The sequence below is a fragment of the Cavia porcellus genome, unplaced genomic scaffold, assembly GCF_034190915.1.
Source record: "Cavia porcellus strain 051 isolate PalLab524CR breed Dunkin Hartley unplaced genomic scaffold, mCavPor4.1 scaffold_31, whole genome shotgun sequence".
In the NCBI taxonomy this organism is placed as follows: Eukaryota; Metazoa; Chordata; class Mammalia; order Rodentia; family Caviidae; genus Cavia; species Cavia porcellus.
The window spans coordinates 8,051,551-8,071,224 of NW_026947514.1; the positions used below are offsets into that span (position 1 = coordinate 8,051,551).

Below are 19,674 nucleotides of genomic sequence, written 5' to 3' on the forward strand. Positions count from 1 at the left end.
GTGCTTCCTGCCCTTCAGCCCAGGAGTCCAGGTCACGACCTCCTGCAGCACCATGGCCACACATCCTGGGAGCAGAAGGCACACAGGGCCTGGTGGTCATGGTGATTTTGAGAGGGGACAGAGGCTGGACCCAGAGCCCTTCCTGGGGAGAAGGCGCTGCTCCACAAGGAGGCTGGCAAGGCTCCTGGTGTAGCGGAGGAGGGAGGAGAGGTGAGGTCGGTGCCAGGACAGCCCAGGGGGAGGAAGGGCTTCCCAGTAGAACAGAACACTGGGACAGGGAGGGCACATTCTCGCCACATGTGGGCTGGAGATGCAGCAGCAGGACACCTGTGCAAACAGAGCTGCTCTGGGAGCAGCAAAAGGGGCAGCAGCACGGGTGTGACTGTGCCTGCAGGGGGCGCCAGCGTGTGGATGGTGAGGGTTGTGCACTAGGCTGGTGGATTCCCTCAGGGATGCTGAGGAGACTTGCTGGATCCTGGGGCCTTGGGTTGGAACCTGAGCTCCATGGCGCCCTCATGATTTCCAGGCAGGGCTGGAGATTTGGGGGCAGAGGGGCCCAGGGCCTGTGGGGTGCGGCCTCAGCCACAGTCACCCTTCCCAGCACAAAACCTCACACCTGTGGGTGCAGGACACCAAGACACCCCATGACCTGGTCCTCTCAGAACCTCAGGGTGTAAAGGGAGACTGAGACACAGGGAGAAGGACTGGCCATTCACAGGTAGGCCTTCGTATTGTTTAATATCACCAGGGCGAAGGCAGATGGGGCTGCCTGGGGAGTGAAGCCCAAGAGCAGTTACTTCTTTGTGGGATCCATCACCTTCCCCACGAAGAGGGGCGTGTCGGTGGAGTGATCGATGATGAGAAAGAAGAAGGGCTTGTTGAAGGACAGGCGGGGTGGCCGAGCTGTGCGGGTGGCTTCCAACACTGTGGCCGCAGCAGCCTCTGTCCCCTCCTCGTCGATGGTCAGCAATGCCTTGTGCAAGCCCTGCAGGGGAGAGAGGCAGAGGCAGGCGCTGAGACTGGGCTGTCCCCACTCAGGCTGCACCAAGGCCCAGCGGGGAGCCTTTTCCCAGCAAGGCCTCACAGGAGTCCTTCTCCTCCTGGACGGTTCTGCCCTGTCCGCAGCCCTGTCCCCGAAGGGTCACCCGAAGCCTTTCCCCTGTCTCTGTCTTTGCCTGACCTGGCCCGCTGACCTCTCAGCTCTAGTCCTAACCACCATCTGTCACACCCTGAATACAGCCCTCCTGCTCAGGAGGAGAAGGTCGCATTGAGGCTGTGCCTCTCCACACAGCTGCCCATTCCAGTGTGTGGCAGTGAGCTCAAGGACAAGGACTCTGCTGGTGACTCTCCTGCTTAGACCTCTTGAGCACACAGCCCGCACTGCTCTGTGCCTGTTCCTGGTCACCTTTGATTTCCCTGAACCGCTGGCACCTTTGGCTGAGCTCATTCAAACAGACCTGCTGGGTCACCGGTAGCTCTCAATCTCACACATGGAAGATTCCAGAACACCCAGTGCGTTGCTGGAGGCCAAAGCCTCTCCATGTGAATGTGGGTGACTTGAGGCCCAGGACCCTGAAGGTCCTAAGAGAAACGGAGACTGAGGGTTGGGAAGGCACCTGAACAGAGGTCCCTACGAATGCGGCAGCACGAGAAGCCACCTCCCCAGCTCTCTTGCCTTACCCTGATTTGTCCCAGTGAATCCTGTTTCCTGCAGAGGAGCTGGACCTGGTGGGTGTCCTGGATTCCCTTCCTCATTCTCCTGTCAACTTGTGTCCTACACCGCATTCTGCCCTTCAGATACTAGGACATCACCATCATGTGACCTCACCTTGGAGATTTTCAGGGGCATGTCCTCTGTGATCCCAGAGAGGTCGGCAGCACCACTGAAGACATTGGTGATGCCCAAGTCGCGCAGGACCTCCTTCAGGTCGTAGGTTCCAGAAATGGACAGTTTAGGGAGACTCACATAGGCAGGCCTGGCATGAAAGTGTGAATGAATGTGATTCACAGCATCGCTCATGCTCCGTGGAGACCATCACTTGTGACAGTGTTTCCCTCCCCTCCTGTCTCCTGTTAGTGTCCTGTCCCTGCACAGCAGGATGGGACACTGCCTTGAGTTGTTGGAGTTTCATCTTCCTCTGTCCTGGGGACAGACAAGATTAACATCATGGGTCCATGTGTCCCGGCAGCCTCTGAGATGCCACCACCTCTGTGAAGTCCTGGGGGCAGTTGCAGGCTGCTCTCCTGGGAGCAGTTGTCATCCTGCCCTGCAGAGTTTGGTCACCCCTCTGTCCCAGCCAGGGACTTTCTGTAACCTGACTCCCAGGGGGGCATGTGGCACTGGGGCAGAGGCTGAAACAAGACGGAACTAGTGAGAGTGAAGGCCCAGCTCTAGTGTCCAGTGGGCATAGGTGAGGCCCCAGATGGTCTGCACTTAGGGAGGAGATGGCCCGGGTCTGGCGACCAGCTCCAGGAGCAGCCCGGACTTCTGGTCTCAGCCTGGAAATAGGTACCCTGAGAAAGTCAGGATGACACTGTAGTGACACTGCACAGTTCACTCTTAGCCTCAGGTACATTTACACATCTGTTTACAGTGACCTCCATGAAAACGTGCCACAGAGCGCTGGCTCAGTTAATGATGTATCAACTTGTGCTCGTCTGCAGTCCTTTGGGGGGACTACGGGCTCTGGGGACCCGGTAAACCACACTAAGAGACAGAGAAGAGGCGCATTCTGCAAAGCTCCCTGGACTGTCCCGTGGTGGCCTTTCCCATCTGGGCCCATCCCCTCTCTACCCAAGCACAGCCCAGCCTGGATGCCACACTCGGCCACCACCTCCTCCTGGTACTACTGAGTTCTGCCATGACCCCTGCTGCTGCTGTCCCCACCCCAGGCACTGGGTGTGGGGAGGAGACTCTGTGCATTCTGGGAAGTTCACCCCCTACCCCTCAGCAAGCCCTGTGCTTCGTCACTCTGCCCATCGAACCTTCCAGAGCCTGGTCGGTGCTAATGGAACAAAGCGCTGCTATTTTGTCTTTTGAAAGCCCCAGGTCATTTTGGGGACCTGAGGCCCAAATGATGTGGGCCACCCACTGTCCGTGGCTACTGGTCAGGGTGGCCAACTTGGTTCTAAACCAGCTCAGAGCTTGTGCGCTCTGCCTGCTCCCTGGTTCGGGACTCACATTGTCTCTGTCTTGCGCAAGAACTTGAAGACCAGCTCCGGGGTGAGTGTTTCCTCCAGGTGCTGCATTTTGCCCTCGTCTGGCAGGAGGAAGAGAGCGGTGACATTGCCCTCGTAGTCCAGGAGCAGCACCCAGCTCTGGATGGTGCTGCAGTGAAAGGCTTTGTGCATGCCCTGCTGCTTCATCATGGGCACCTTCACAGTGGTATTCGCGTCCACGTGGAAGTCCTCTTGCGTGGTATGCTTAACGTCAAAGGGTTTCTCCCATTTGCCTGGAGAGGGGACAGGAGCAGGAGTGGGACGGAGGTGTAAGCGAGTGTGATGGCGTCAAGGAGATGGCCACATCCTCCACTCCAAGGCTGAGTTTCATGGAGGGCAAAAGGGGCTGCATGCGACTGTAACTGGGACTGCAGGACAGAGGGAGGGTACCTCCAGACCAGGGGGGCCCTGGAGTCTTCAGGCCAGGTGAGCAGGGGACCAGCCTGATGGCACCTAGCAAGCATTTTTACTTGGATTATATATTTAAGGTTTGCATGGAGATTACAAGTTAAATTTGGGGTAGTAGTCATTTTGGTGACTCCTCATCTAGGGTGCCCCATAGTCTCATTCAGGACTTTCTGGGTTTACCCTACTCCTTTGCCTGGACCCACATATGCAGTACAGAGGCGCCCTCTGCTGTAACGGTGTGCCCCGGCTTCCAGGCTGTTGGCATGTGCAGGTGACTCTGGTAGCCCAAGTCCACCTTTCTCGTTGGACAGGAGGAGGTGGTGAGACTGGTGAGGGGACAGGAATTGTCCCAAGTGGCATCAGCGCTGGGGCCTCAGCACCATGGCCTGTGTGCTCTGTTCTGCTAGACAGGCCAGGAATGAGGACCTGGCCTGGAGCCTTACTTTCCTCCCCAGGCTGTTTCCCTGGGTCCCATGGGGTCCTGGCCCCCCATGGCTCAGAAGTGGGAGGGTAGGCTGAGGATTAGTGGATCAGCTATGCATTCTATGTCCATGCCCCTGTGTAATGTGCCTTGGTTTCCCCTTTCAAAACCTGACAACAATGGTATTGTTCTGTGCATGAAAAGACAACACAGTCTCACTTCAAAGAGGTAGAGTGACCTCTCCAATGTCAAGGCTGATGCGTAGTGGATATAAAAACAAGTTTTTTTGTTATCATGGGGATTGAGCCCAGGGTCTTCGCCCTGAGTCATGTCTCCACCTTTAACTTAATTTAATTTTCAGACCGGATCTCAAATTGCCTGAGCTCGGTTCCCATTTGCAATCCTCCTGCTTCAGCCTCCCAGGGTGCAGGGACTATATCCCTCTTAAGGATTCCCAGTGAGCATTAGGGTGTTAAAGTCTAGCTCAGTTTAGGCCACTTGTGCAAACTTACCTCTAAAGAAAATGTAATTCACCAGGGCAAGAACTGTGTCTGCGCCCAAGTCTTTCACCAAATCCACAATTTTCCCTTGGGTTCCCTTCTCCACGTAGGCGTTGATCTGTTTCTCCGCCTCTTTGGGGTTGCTGAAGTTGGTGGGGAAGGCTTCTGCATGGTAAAGGGTCTTGACATCCCCCGAGAACTTCTCCTTGAGCTTCAGATTCTGGTCGAGAAAGAGGCCGTTGCCGGTGGTCAGCTGGTGCTCGCTGTGGGGCCTGTTGAGGGTGTGGAGAAGGTTCTGGAAGCCATCGTGGATGTCAGCCTCAGCTATCTCGGTGAGGTTGAACTCCAGGCCCCGCAGGATCTGCGTGTGAGTGTCCCCTTTGGCTCCCAGGGAGACCATGGCCAAGGCCGTGGCAATGCTCACGGGGGAGAAGAAGATGTTACTGGTGTTGGACTGCTGAGTCAGCACCCGGTGCATGCTGTGAGCAAAGTGAGCCAGGCTCCGGGGGACCTTGTGGCTGGGCATGTGTTGGCTGGGTACTTGTGCCACCTGAATATCCTCAGCCATGATGCCAAACACCAAGTAGCACAGGCCTGCCAGGAGCAGGAGGCCTCGGGAGATAGCAGACGGCATTTTCCTGCAAGACAGAGAAAGGGGACAGGAGCCCTGCATTAGGACCTGTCACATTGCCCATGGCCGCCGAGTGACACAGTGCAGCAGTGTCCGCCATGCGTCCAGCCCGTCCCAAGCACTTTCCTACCCTGCCCTCATTTAAAAAATCAGAAAAGCTGCGATGGGTCGCGGTGATACCCTTGGGCTAAGCTCGGTCCTCACGTGACTCCAGCTCTTCCCTGCTTGTAACAGCGCTGTAAGCAAAGGGCCACTTTCCTGTGCTTACCCCAGGGATGCCTCGCAGCCCAGGTCTGCAACTCAGTGACAGGGCAGAGTCACAGTGCAGCCTGTCTGGTGCTGAGCCTGTGTCCTTGACAGCTCTGCTTTCATCGGAAATCACCTTCGGAGACACCGAACAAAGCAGAGGGGGACGGGATTGGCATTTCCAGGGCAGTCCAGAGAGATCAGACTCAAGCATTGCTTTGAGCCAGGACAGCCCCTAGAGGGCATCCATCCAACTCCGTTGTTTAACAGTGGGGAACCCAGGTGCCCATGGAAGCAGGGAGGGAACCAGGCTGAGGCCTGGAGCTGGATAAGGTCCCAGGGCCACTCCACCCTCCCTCACCAGGGCTTCCTGCCTGGAGGCTTTTCCTGTGGGCTGGCTGTGCTGTTCTGCTGTGATCCAGCTGAGTATGGGCTGGGGCCCCTGCCATCAATGCCTCACCATCTCGCTCCTCTCATGGCCCAGCTCTGGAGAGGACAGAGATGGCCCATCGCTCCTTTAGAATGAGGGTGAAAGTGGGAAGGCAGAGTTGGAGAACCATTGCTTAGCTTCCGACAGCCATGAGTTCCCGTCCAGGGTAGGAAAGTGCTCGGGACAAAAGTGTTTGATTATAAATGGGCCCCATCTGTAATGTGGGTTTGTAGGAGGGTTCCGCGAAATAGCTACAGGCACAGAGGGTCTCTGGGGTGTTGGTGGAGGGAAGTCACTGCAGGTGTCACAGACCCAAAGCCTTCAGGTGACAAGCAGTTGCAGGTTACGTGGTTCCTGGCAGGGGTACGTGACGGACTAGCAAGATCTGCAGCCGAACCAGTGAGGGTGGCCGTCCAGAGGTGGCCACAGCCGCCAGCACCCACAGCAACCCAGAGCCTGCCTTCCCCACAAGGCTGCCTCGACCCCACACCTGTCCGGCCAGGAGCCTCTGGTCTGCAGCACTTGTCTTCTTTACATATGGGGAAACTGAGGCTCGAGTTGCAGACAACGTGCCTGGAATTGCACAGTTAGCTATTGATTGGCTCCTTAACTACAACCACCACCTTACTACAGCACAGAAAGAAAGCTGTCCGGGAACTGGGGATTTGAAACCTTGAGGGGAAAGGAAAGATTGGGCCTAAGAGGCCCTGAGTTCCACTCAGACTCTGGAGCTCTTGGGAGTTTCATCTGCATTAGATGGAAAAAAGAGTCATTGGGAAAAAGTCATGTTCTACCAAACTCCACCGCTGGGCTTTGTATATCAGAGAGGGAGAGAGAGAAGGAGAGAAAGGGAGAAGGAAAAGAGAGAAAGGTGTGAGAGAGAGAGAGAGAGGGAGAGAGGGCTATCATGGGTTTCCACTTTTCACCCCCTAGCCCGAGTGTAGACCTGAAAACAGCGTGTTCCCATCCCCCTTAGACCATGTATTTCTTTCTGGTCTGGAGCTTGGGGCAGCCCCATGGAAATCCCCCATCCTCACAGGGATCAGGGGGACACCACAGGGCGGGGATGTGAACTGTGACCAGTGGCCTTGGGGTCAGAGCCTGGGGACAGCACTGCTGCTACCTGTTGGCCTCAAGTGACACCTGTGGCTACACTGTCCCGGGGACCTCACTTTCCAAAGGGCTGAACCCCCCGAGTCCAGAGGCAATCAGGGTCGCTGTCACCCAGAGCAGCAGCCAGCTGCCTGCCCACAGAGCACCCTGTGCTCCATGCACTTCCAGGTGACAAACCACCGGTCTGCGGCCCCCAAAGTGCAACTCGCTACAATGGGCCTGGCTTTTTCTATCACCTGGGTCACAGCCTAGGGGCTCAGGCTCCAAGGACATCAGGGCTGAGCCCGGCCTTGATCCCCAGTATCCTCTGGGGCTCGTTTTGCACCTCAGTCTGTTCTCCCGGCACCCTAAGCCTAGAGCTGGGAGGAGAGAGTGGCCGTGAAGGTGCAGAGGCCCAGCTTCCCGCTGAGGGATCAAGAAAGGAACAGGGTCAGGGTGGAACCCAGGGCGGGTTGCAGCAGCCTTTGTGAGGCAGGAGGCACAGCGGCAGGTCACCCCAGCTCTCAGCTCCCACTATTTCCACCCAGGAGCATAAAATGAGTGGCCAAGAACCCCCTTTCTGGGAGGTGGCCCAGGGTGAGGTAAGGTCAGGTGCTGCTGAGGCCAGGCATGAGCCAGTCCTGGCCTTCCCTGCAGGTGGCCTCGGCCGGTGACTTCACCTCCAGGTGTCTCACTGGAGAGGAAAGCCTTTGCAGACAGAGGCACAGCACCAGCAGTGTGGGTGGTGGGGCGCTGGCAGGGCTGGGAGCCCTCCTGGGGACCTGTAGATATGAAGTGTCTTTCTGACCAGTTGTTGCATTGCTGGGGGCCAGAGAAGGGAGTGCTGCTCAGCAGGGAACTATTCCAGGGCTGGCAAATGTCCCCTCCTTTCTCCATGTCCTCCTGCACTGCCTGCTGCCCCATCCTGTGCTAAGTAAACCTCAGCATCAGTGTCACCCTCATTGTGCATTTACTAAGCACTATGCGCAATCTATGCAGCCTCATCTAAGCGTCCTTGTCATTTATCTGGTGAGGTGGAGACTATTATTAGTCCCATTTTACAGATGGAAAAATTTAGGCCCTGACCACGTAAGCTTCTTACTAAAAATCACAGAGCCAGCTGCCTACCGAAGTAGGCGCTAATTCTTCTTGTCAGAACTGGGCAATTGATCCTTCTCTATGTTCATTCACACTTGGGGTCAGGAAACCTCGGAGGTGACTTGGCATGAAGAGAGGCAACAGCTTGGTGGCTAAAATTAGGGGCTCTGAGGCCAAGTTGCTGAATCCAACTTGCGATTCACTGGGTGACCTTAGGCATGTTATAGAGCCTCTCTGAACCTCAGTTTCCTGGAAGTGATAGGGTGCCTCTGTACAGCTTCACAGAGTGACTGTGTGAACTAATATGCACAAAGTTTCAAGAAGTGCCTGGAAGCAGATGCCATAGAAGCTCCAGCTGGTTCTGACCGTGCTGGGGTCTCTGTGCAGCTGGGTGTGGGACCCAGGCTGCCTTGGCCAGGGGCATCTTTCCATTCTCATCTCCAAAACACAGCAGTAGCAAAGCAAAGTCCTTTGCCCTCTGCAGAGATCAAGGTTGGAGGGCAAAGGTCTTCTTGTTCGGCTCATAGGGCAGAGCAGTGGAGCAACTCCCTGTCACAGAGCCTCGGGACAGGGGGTACCTCGGGCAGCCCAGGCCTTCTGCTCCACAGCCATCCTGAGACCCCAGGGCTGTGTCCTGGGCTGTGCGGGGTTCAGAGCAGGGTTCAGATCTCTCTGTTCCCTTCCATCTCCCGTGTAAAATGGTGGTAACCATAGCGACCACCTCCAAGGGCACTGTGAGTCGGCTCAGCTATGCCAGCCTGTGCCCTGGGCCCAGACACAGCTGGGCTCAGCCCAAGGGTCACACAGGATATCAGCTCCAAGGACCCCCGGCAGTGCCCTTGGTGGGGGCTTCCCACCCCCAGGGTGCTCAAGGACTCCCGAGGCGTTAGGAGGAGGAGGGGCCTCCTTCCTCATCCTCTGAAGGGAGAGGCTGGATCCAGGCAGCAGGAAGTGGGGAGACTGAGGGCAGGAAAGGCCCTGGTGGACACGGCACAGGGAACTTCCCTCCGGTCACCACTGTGGCTGTACCTTGGCTCCCCAGGACCCCTCTCTCCTGTCCTCCTCACCAAGGAGGCAGGCAGGGCCCAGTCTGCATGGGAGAGGACCCTCGGGGCCCCAGCGTCCCACCCAGGGAAAGGCACACTTACCACTCGGTTCCAGGCCCAGCGGCAGAGATGCAGGCTGAGGAGCAGCTCCCTGTCCTGGTCCGTCCTTAAGTAGCGATGCAGAGGGGCACCAGGAAGCTGCTAGTGAATATTAACCAAGGTGGCCTGCTCATTAGTGGAGAGCAAACAGACAGGGCCTAAGTTCATGGCCCTGCTCCGAGCTCCCACCCACGCCGCCTGCCACCCGTTCTTCCCAGCACCACAGCCAGCGTGACTGAGGGCATCCTGTCCCCAAGGTGGGTGGCTGGCCTGAGTCAGCCAGCCTCTGGGCCAGTGCCACTCTGCTGGCCCTGCATCCTCCCTGGGGCATCCATGGTGGCTGCCCCACTGGAAGCAGATCCATCATTTCCTGAGCCAGCTGCCTGGAGATCCTGGGGCTTCCGATTCTCTCCCACCCTGGGAAAGACCCAGTGGGCTATGATCCCGTCTGACTGGAGGGGAAACTAAGCCCCAAAGCAGGGAGTCTGCTCTTCCACAGGGAGCCACCCAGCTTTAGACACCCAAGTCCTCTGGATTCACTCTCCAGGGAAATGCAGAATGAGACAGAGCTCCAGCAGGCTGGGCAGGGGACTCTGGGACAGGCCAGATGGGGAGGGAAGCTGTGCTGTCTCAGGCAGACACTGTCCCCTCTCTGAACCAGGAAGGGTGTTTGTCTGCATCACAGAGGGTAGGGTGTCCCTTGAGAAAGTCCTTGGGAAGGCCAGGCACACAGCAGATCCTGTCTTTGCCTCTGTCCAGACCTCTGTTGTTTGCACCTGGCTTCTCCGAATGGCAAGAGGGTCCCCTTGGCTGTTCCTGGGCCTCTTCTCCTCAGGCCACCTGAAGTCTCCTTGGGAACGCACCTTGCCCAGGGAATGCAAGCTGTGGGGTACAGCTGCAGCCAGATGTGTGGTGTGGCTGCCAGGCTGGCTAACAGGGCCCCACTTGATTTCAGTGCTCAAGTCTCCCCTTGACACCCCTGTGCACCCCGTGATAGAAGGGTACCCAGACTGCACCAGGGGCTCCCTGCTGAGTGACTGGTGGATGGCTTTCTCTGCTGCCCCCACCCTGGGGCTCTGCAGGATGAGGGCCCCATGGGACTCCAGTGCATAGGCGCAGACTAGGGAGCACACTCAATCAGTGAGGCTGTGGGTCTGGCTCTCTGTCCATATGGTGGGGACCGTGACAGTCATGCCTTGTTTGGCTGCTGTAGGATGAGATGCACCAGTAGCAGAGCCTGGGCCCAGTGTGCCCGGCCAGCTCTGTCAGAGCTGTGCCCCACGTCAGGTCACTCGGGTGGGCTTGCGGTGGCCAGGGAGCTTCCGGCAATGCCTCCTTCAGTCCCTCAGTGACTCCTACAGGAAGTAGAACCTGTTCATGCTCCCCTCTCCCACTCCCCTCCCCCACATCTCCTGGCTTCAGGGTCCTGGTCTGTTCCCTGGCACTGAATGGACCCCTCCCCCAGGACCTGGCTGCTTTACATCCAGTCCCAGCTGAGAGAGCTCGGCTGTGGCCTTGGGGAGGCCAGCCCTCGGTAGCCCTGGGCATGTGTTGCCTTCTCTGGGCCTCTGGTTCTCCATATGCACAGTGAAGTCCATGGCAGCCAGCTGTCTGTCATGTCTGCTCCACAGAGTGGGCAGTGGCAGGTACCCTATTTTCTCAAATGTAGACTCTTTAGATAGGCAGGCAGCCTGAGGCCCTTCTTGCCCTATGCCCCTCTGCCCGGGATCCTGGTGACCCTGGAGCAGGTGTGTCTCCTATGGCGATGGCTGCCTAGTTCCTTGGTCAGCTCTCGGGTTGCAGTGCAGAGACTGGTCCCATGCACCCCAAGCTCCCAGTGTGTGGGGCTCTGTCTAGAGGAGGGGAGCCCTGGCTGGCAGTGGTCCTGGGTCCGAGAGGAAGGCAAAGGCTGGGACAGGAAGGGGTCTTACCTCCTGTCTGGCAGATGCCAGTCTGGCCCTTCCTGGTCCAGGCAGTCCTATGTGTCCCTATGGACCTGCTCTGTCCAGGCTGGGTAACGCAGGCCATCACCCACACCATCCCCAAAGAGGAGCCATTGTCTAGCTCACACTAGAGGAGCATTGCACTCACTCAGGACTACTGGGATTGACAGCCTCTCCCTCCTGGCATGGAACCCGATGGGCACCAGTGCCTTGGCGTGTTTCCTGGACCAGGTGCAGAGGGAGGAGGATAGAACTACCCTGGAGTGCCCAGTGGAGCCCCTGAGACCATGGAGGGTCCATGAGTACTGGGTGGCATGTGTCACAAGCCTGGCAGGGGTGCCAAGGGGCGCCTGGGCATTTGGAGGGGGAATGGGGAATGGCCTAGAGTAGGCAGCCAAGAGGCTCAGGATTGGGGGCCATGAGCGTTTGACTCGGGGCTCCATGCTCAGCCTTCATCTGTCAGGAAACAAAGCCAGGGAGAAGGATTGAGTAGAATCTCCAGGGTGGGGTGTGGCTGGGTTGCTTTCCAGGACACTGCCCCACAGGCCAGGACACAGCAGGGAGTCTTGTCTGCTGATATTTCTGTACTTATCTATTGCGTCATTTGTGCTGAGTCCCTAGCAGTAAGATGTGTCATAAGATGTACCTGGGCCTCAAGATAGGAGTCCTGTGGTGTGGGCTGGAGGGTAACTGAGCAAGGAGGCCTGGAGTCTGCAACAGGGAAGGGGTGGGGACAGGGCATTCGAGAGGTCCTGAGCTAGCAGATCCAGGACCCAGGACAGGAGGCTGCAGGGGTGGACCTCGGGGCAGCTGACCTGCAGAGCTCCCGGGAGGGTGTGGGTATCCATGGCCCCACCCAGACTGCAGGTCCCCGTGGAGGACAGTGTGGGTTTAGGGCTGAAACTAAGGGTCTGGGCTCAAGCCTCACCTCGACCACTCCTTCTGTGACATCTTAAGCCCCATAACTGCCCTGTGCCTCAGTTTCCTTGCCTGTGAAGTAGGGCTTAGAATAGCCACTTAGAAGTAGGGCAGGGAAGAAGAGCACGTGATGTGACCGCATAGAAGCACTACCAGCACACGGTGGCCCTGCCACCGGACTACATGTGACTCATAGGGATGGGCACAGAGAGCTTTCCCGGCAAGTCCTGGCATCTGAGCAGGAGACTTGCTGTGTGGGGCCCCTGCCGAGGGGAGCAGCACTGTACCCGGGGGGCTCCTGAGACCCAGGCTGTCATTTACCCAAAGGCTCCACCTCCCCGGGGGCTGTGCTCCTGCTGCTTCCCAAAGGCACAGGGCCAGGTGTATTGCCCTCTTTCTGAGCATGTGTGATGGGCAGCTTGGGCTTAGGGGGAGGGGCTCTCAGCCTCAGTTTCTCCCCCTGTGCAACAGAGCAGCGAGCTTTCTCACGTATTGCTGCTGTGAGGTTTGAACAAGGTGCAGGCACGTGGTTCACACAGTCTGCTGTGTCAGCAGTGTGGTCCCCACATCCGTCTTCCCTGAGCTCGTTTAAATCCAAATGTTCTGGGCTTTATCTCAGGAGAGGAGCTGAGTTGGCCCTGTGCTTCTCTTCCTCCTCCTGGCAGCTTGCAAATGGAGCAACATGCAGCATGCTGCGGGGATGTATGTAACCCCACAGAGCCACTTCCTGCGGGGGACAATTTCTACCTTGTCTGGAATCCACTTCCTGCTCACCCTCTTTTGGAGTGCAGAAACAAGGGGATCCCACCTCGTGGGTGAATGACAGTGTCCACTACAGCGGGAACCATGGCTCAGTCACTTTGTTAAAATCAGTGAAGCTACCGATTACCACTAACCTTTCTGACATTTGAACCTTGTTCTTAGATTCTCAACCATGCTGGCCATTGTGGACTTACAGCTGTTAAGAAATTTTAGTTGTCTTATTTAACTGTAATCACACTTTCCTTTTTTAAATTTTTTAAAAAAATTTTGGTACTGGGGATCAAACACTCAACCTCTGACTTGCCAAGAAGGCGCTTATGCCACTGAGCTAAATCCCTGGCCCACAATTTCTGTTTTTGAAGGTCAATTCGCCACCTTTTGGCCATGAGGAGCCCTTTTCCACGCTCTCTCCTCCCCATGCAGCAATCCCCTGATGTTTCGGGAACCTCATGTCTCTGGGTCATAGCGTTCAGGACCAGCTTCAGCTTCTCCTGTGCCATGAATGATACTGATGCCTTCCCCTGGGAAAAGGCAGGCTGAGTGTGCAGGATCCACCCAGGCCTGGGCCCTCTGGGTCTTGTTATTCTGAATCAAGAGCCCCTTGTGGGGGTCTAGGATCACAGACAGCCCTTGCTCTTAGAACTTGCCCAACTCAGACTTTGGCTGGAATTGTTTTCACCACCAACTCTGTTGACCTTTGCATGTTGACTTTTGAGTGTTTCTGTTTGCTCGGTTTTACTGAGACTCTCAAGGCTGTCATTTTCCACTACAATGCTGACTGTGACACAGGGCATCACCTCTGGCACCGCACACTTTCCATCTCCCAGGCTTGCTGTTAAGCAGGGTACGTGTATGAACTCGCATAATTCCACGCAAAGGCTGCTCTTCTTATCACCCAAACACCAAAAAACCACGCACGAGATGAAAATAAAGTAGCCAGTGTTTAATTCAGACACAGCATAGATATGCAGATTGGGAAAACTCAAGCCCAGTGAATTCTCCCCCCAGGTGCCCGTGCAGGACCAAGGCTTTTTGATGAAAAGGATCTTTCTTTTGGGTGAACAGGACTGACCTAAATTCAGAAGCCAGAAACTGACTCAAACCAGGTCAGCATAAATTTTATCTACTGGAGAGTTCACACTGGCCAAACTAGTATTTCTCGAACTGCAAAACTATTAGATTCTGGAAAAGTGTTCCTTTTGATTTGGCTCTAGACATGATGTCTCGCTCTCTGATTTTGGGGGAGATTACAAGGATTAAACCTGGGGTGCTCTACTGATGAGCTGCATCCTTAGCTTTGTTTTTTGGTTCGTGTTATTTTGAGGCAGGGTCTCTGTAAATTGCCCAGGCAGGATTTGAACTTGTAAACCACCTGCTACCGCTGTTGCTAGGTAATGGGAGGCTCAGCTCATTCGCTCTTTATGTTGTGAATCCTTAGACCAGGTGGGGACACCAAGGCACAGTGTCAGCACGGGACTGGAGGTGCACTCCTCCCTCCCTGCCTCTCTCCCTCTGGTGCCTCTGCTGTGCCTTGTGATGTGATCAAACAGCTCAGCACACAGAGGCTCCCTGAGCGCTTCACACATTGGACTCCCCACCCTCAGGTCTGGCCCTTGAGGCCCAGGCTTCTGTGATCCCCATTCTACAGATGAGACAAGTGGGATCTCTGAGCTCCAACAAATTGCTCTAGGTCAGCTCAGGACTGCAGGGGTGGAGGGACATGCTACCCCTGTGAGGGCAGCATCACCAGACCTCAAGTTGCGTGAGTGCAGGAGCTGTGTTTTTGCATTTTTTTGATTCTTTAATGAGCACAAAAAGGAGCCCATTGAGTTCATTGAGGAGAATAGAAATGATTTCTTCTATAAGTTATGTTAAAGTGTTGTCAGGTTAGGAATGTGCTGAGTTGTAGAACGCTAAATGCTTGTATGGGGAATGCAACTTCTTAGGATAAAATAGCAAAACTGACTGAGGGGCAGGGGTGCATGCCTATAGTTCCAGCTACTCTGGGGAGGCTGAGGCAGGAAGATTGCAAGTTTATGGGCGGCCTGGAGAATACAGTGGGGTTCTGTCTCGAATGGAATGGAATAGAATAGAATAGAATTGGATAGAATAGAAGTGATGTTTTGTTACTCAAGCTGGAAGGAGAGACTGGAGAGAGAGAGGACATCAGCCAGGATGTGGGCCCGGAGTGCAGATCGAGGTCTCAACACACCCAAAGCTGCTTCCCTGACACCGCTTCTGAGGAAAGGGAACAGGTCCCGGTGGGATGAGGGAGCCAGGCTGGGCTAAGAGCATGAAATGTCACAGTGGCGGAGGAGATTGCATCAGTGCAGCCTCCCCTGCCTGCTCCACCTCTGCTCCTGAGGCTCCGACTGGCTGTCCGGTCACCTTGACCTCCCTGCCCAGGCACTGACCAGCAGGTTCCCGAAAAGCCCTCCGTTTCCCCATTAGCTGTGAGTGACAATCACCCTGTTAGCCAATCTGTGTACATAGTTCTCCTTCCTGCAAGGCTAGGCCAAGGGTGTTTTATCATTCCTACCATGTAACCTCCTGGGTCCCTCCTGGCCACACCCCTCCACTGCACCATCCTGCTGCGCTGAGTCTCTTCCCTGCCTCTCGTCCCAGAGATTTATTAAGGTGTCTTTAACATGTAGGAGAAGCCTGGATCCTAAGGGAGTAACTGCAGAGCTTTTTGCACTTTGCACATCCATGAAAACATACTCTGAGCAAGACAGAGAACAAACCCAGGAAGGAAGCCCTGTGACATCTCACCCAGCCCTATCACCCTGCAGAGCCACTTCATTCTTCCTCTTCTCTCTTGGGAAGACAGGATTTGCCTTCTCTAGAACAGTACAGAAATGAGAGAATGACTAAGGAACATGTTTGTGTCTGGCTTCCTTAGCCGATAACCATATCACTTCCCTTGTGTGCTTGGGCTTAGGGTTCTTTTTGTAGACAGACCACAGTCAGCCCATCTGTTGCTGGACATCAGCGTTGCTCCTGATGTCAGCTTTAGGGGTGATGCTCCTGAGCGGACCCACACTCAGTGTCTTTGTCCACCTGGGCCTTCGCTTCTCTAGGGTGGTCAGAGGTTAGGAGCTCCTCTCTTGCCTCTACAGCTGCTCTCTTAAAAGCTTCCAGGAAGACAGAGGAGATGTGTCCAGAGCAACAAAGTGCAAATCCCTAATCCGTCCTCAACTTTGGGGACCCTGGAGTGGAGGCTTTGTGTCCTCTCTCTGTGCAGTGGACGGAGGTGTCCTGACATCCTGGTTCCATGGGGTGCCCTTGGGAAAGGCCTGGCTCAGTAAATACCTGCTCCACCCTTGTTGCGGTGGGACTTATTTGATCGTCAGGCAAAAAGAAATAAATAATTTAGTGAAAAGGCTGGGAACAAAAACCAAAATTGTTGTAGGAATTTGTGAAAAATTGGTGCTCTGGTTTGAGGATCCTGTTCTCAGGGCTGGTATTTAAATCCCTGCATGCTTGCAGAGTGTCGGGCAAGCCAGGCATGCACTGGGTGTCAACAGTGCCTCTTGCCACCAAGGTCCCCACAGAGCAAGCAGTGAGACGTGTGGGCCCTGGCTCCTCTGTCCCCTCCACCTGGTCCTCCATGGGGGTAAATAAGAGGCAGGTTGGGGCAGTCGTGCTGAGACCCCAGGGTCAATCAGAGGAGGCCATGTGCCCAGGGCGAGGGAGGAGAGGGCACAGGTGGGAAATCGCCCTCCTCGTGTGGCTGAAGTCTTCTGGGTCATTAACGAACAGGCCCATCGGGCTGGGAAGGCAAGTTCTCTGGACATGCAGACCAGCCAGGCAGCTACCCGCGCCCAAGGCTTTGGGGGTCTCCGTCCTGCTTTGTCTGAAGCACCCTGGAGAACTGATGGGCTGATACCTGCTGGACAGTAGGGACTTTTCAGGTTCCTGGGATGTGGGCACAATCAAAGCCAAAGACCTGTGAGGTCAGCTCACTGCAAACAAGTCAGTTACCCAACCCCTTGGGCTTCAGCTCCCTTATCTGAAAATGACCTTATGGTTCCAAGGTTCTCAGATGGTTGTTAAGATAAGCTACATGAATACATGAGCCTCACTAAGTGTGGGGCTCTGAATATCTGCTTATATAAGTCAGCTGCTCACTGAGGATGAGTACTTCTGAAACTCTAAGTGGTTTTCTGTCCTGCAGCTTGTTAATCCTGTGGGATCTGCAATTCTCCTGACCTCCCAACAGTCCTGAAACAGGTCCCCAGGTATGACTTCTCCATCATAAGTCCAACCACATGGATTAATCCACAAATACATCATTCATGTATTCCCCTTACAACTTTGAGCCCAGTGTCTTATGTCACATCAGGAAGGAGACGCAGGTCTGGGGGCCCCTGGGATGATGGGGTTGGGTCTCTGTGTCTTGGTTTTGCAAAGCCTTAATCTGAAGTTTCTGAATGTGCATATTCAATTCTACAGCCTAAAATTCTCCATGTGTTTCTGTGACATCTTTCTCCTTTTGCCTCAGTTTGGCATCAGTGAGGATCCAGGCAGGACCCAGTTTTAGAGTCTCGATTATCTGTCTGCCACACCATGCAATAAGCATAACTAGTTAATCTGCCATGTGTCCTGCCTGAGAAATTTCCCCCACGGCAACTGGGATCAACAACCTGATCTTATGATTTACATGAATGTCGGGACTCTCCATTTCCTTATAGTTTTATGGGCTAGTCTCACCTTTTGCAATGAGCTTGTAATGAGACACTATAGTACATTTTACACATACACACACACACACACACACACACACACACACACACACAAACCCCAATTTAACACTTGGCATTTAAATACCTGGAAAATAGGGGTCAGGGATGCAGCTCAGTAGCATAAGTGCCTGCCTGGCAAGCACAAAGTCCTGAGTTTGATTCTTGATAACTCCCCATATAAATACCTGGAAATCATACCCACTCTGCCTTTGTGACTAGAAACAACAGACCAGTAAGAGCAGTCATGAAGCATACAGCAGAAAGAAACGAACAATGCCATAAATCCTCCTAAATTCCCTAGGCCAGGCCGAGAGGCCACCAGGCTTAGTGAGTAGCCATGAACATTTCTCGAATACCTGTGTCCTACACCCAGCCAAAGTGACCTGAGGCCCTCCTTTTTGGCTGCCCATTGGAAAAAGAACCCTACCCAATGTGCACAACGAGCAGTATCCATGGGACCAGGTCCTCTGAAGTTCCAGCACTGCCGATGCAGACTCCATAAACTGGCTCCAGCGAGTGAATTATCCCCGCGCACATCAGAACATCACATCTTTTTCTGAGGGTATTCTGTGTGCCAGGTTCCAGGCAAAAGGCAGATAAGGAGAAAGTTCCAGGAGACGGTGGGAGGGGTTGGATGTGGGGGACATCAGAACTATGCACCTTGCTCTGGGTGCTTGTTTTCTTCTGGGCATTAAGGAGGCAATCACTTTCCCTTGGGCCAAGAAATGCTGGAGGAAATACTGCACATCCCAGTGTACCTCAGAGGGGTCGACATAGCCACAGGGTCAATGTCGTGGGCTGCTGGGCGCCTCACATGCAATGAACCAGAGGTCGGATGGCCTGAGAACCATTTATATCCGCAGCCAGAGGGCAGGAGAAGTGACCAAGATCCTGGGGGTTTGCTGCTGCTGCCACATAATCTAATCAGCTCTGGCTAATGTAACAAGACATTGATGCATTACTGAAGCCAATGCATGCTAGAGCCTGCTCGGGACCTCAGCATTCCTGTAGGTCCGCTGACAGACACGTGCAACAGGAAATCTGGTGTGTGTGAGAAGTGAGTCCTACTCTGCCGTAAAGAGGAGTTGCTTGTGGGACCATGGATGCACCTTGAGACAGCAATGCTAAATGAATAAATCAAATGCAGGTTAAATATTGCATTTTTCTCTTATCTGAGAAACCTAAAATATAAATAATTGAAAGAGCAAAAGCAAATTTAGATGATAGAAAACAGGGAGGTGGGGAAGGGCCTGAGGATGGGAGGAGAGGGTAGGATAGGAAGGAGGTAAGAACCATTTGGCTGTGACACTCGTACGTGCAGTTCCCCAAGGGCTGTGTAAGGATCATGTGTCACAAACATGTACTGGTAAGATGTAAACTAGCAATGTGCCATTCTGCTTAGAATAGTAAATCGCTTGTTTGCTTTGGAATGATTGAGTCTATTACTTTTTTTTTTTTTTTTTTTTTTTTTTTACCAAGCCAAAAATAGACATGTTGACTCCACATGGTTCATGTAAGACCAGCTCCTGTCTCTTCTCTGTCCCCTCAGGGACACAGAATCCTGATTTTCTCTTTCCAGTCACAGCTGCTCAAAACTATCAGTCCTGCAGGTGAGATGATTCTGTTGTCCCAGGTGCTGGGGACTGGGGAGCTGTGAACTCACCTTTGCGCATGCCAGGGTACGGGGCACAGGGTGGCAGAAAAAGCAGCTTGGTGGCAAAGGACAATGATGAAGCAGAGAGGGAAAAGACCACTGGAGTTCATGTCTGAGTGCTGGTCATGGAGGGTGCCTCGGTCAGGAGCAGAGTGCAGGGCTCGGGGGTGGCAGGACCCCCACCCAGCTCAGAGTGCAGAAGGGGTAGCCTCAGGGACTATTTGCAGGAGTGCAGGAGACAGGTGTGCTGGACGCTTGTCAGAATTCTCTTCCACAAGCTTCCAGTTTCTCAGCATCACAGAGGACATCATCAGCTGAGCGTCACAGAGGGATGAGGCTTTGGGAGTCTCAGGAAAGAGGAGGAAGAGGGAACTCGTGTTTTGGAAGCATGAGAAGAATTGAGTACACACGGACGATTCGATTGCCAGGTGGCACTCGTCCTCTTGTGATTCAAGTTTGATC

The 19,674-nt window shown here is 54.5% G+C and overlaps 1 protein-coding gene across 2 annotated transcripts; it reads right to left on the minus strand.

The window, feature by feature from the left end:
* Window positions 1–711: 711 nt before the first annotated feature.
* Serpina3k (serine (or cysteine) peptidase inhibitor, clade A, member 3K) lies at window positions 712–9,307 on the minus strand. Of its 2 annotated transcripts, XM_013144836.3 has the most exons (5): window positions 9,194–9,307; window positions 4,561–5,186; window positions 3,182–3,452; window positions 1,829–1,976; window positions 712–985 (listed from the first exon to the last, which is right to left on the minus strand). In XM_013144836.3, the coding sequence occupies exons 2-5, from the start codon at window positions 5,180–5,182 to the stop codon at window positions 794–796; spliced, it is 1,233 nt and encodes a 410-aa protein (XP_013000290.1). In that variant the 5' UTR covers window positions 5,183–5,186; window positions 9,194–9,307; the 3' UTR covers window positions 712–793.
* Window positions 9,308–19,674: the final 10,367 nt, after the last annotated feature.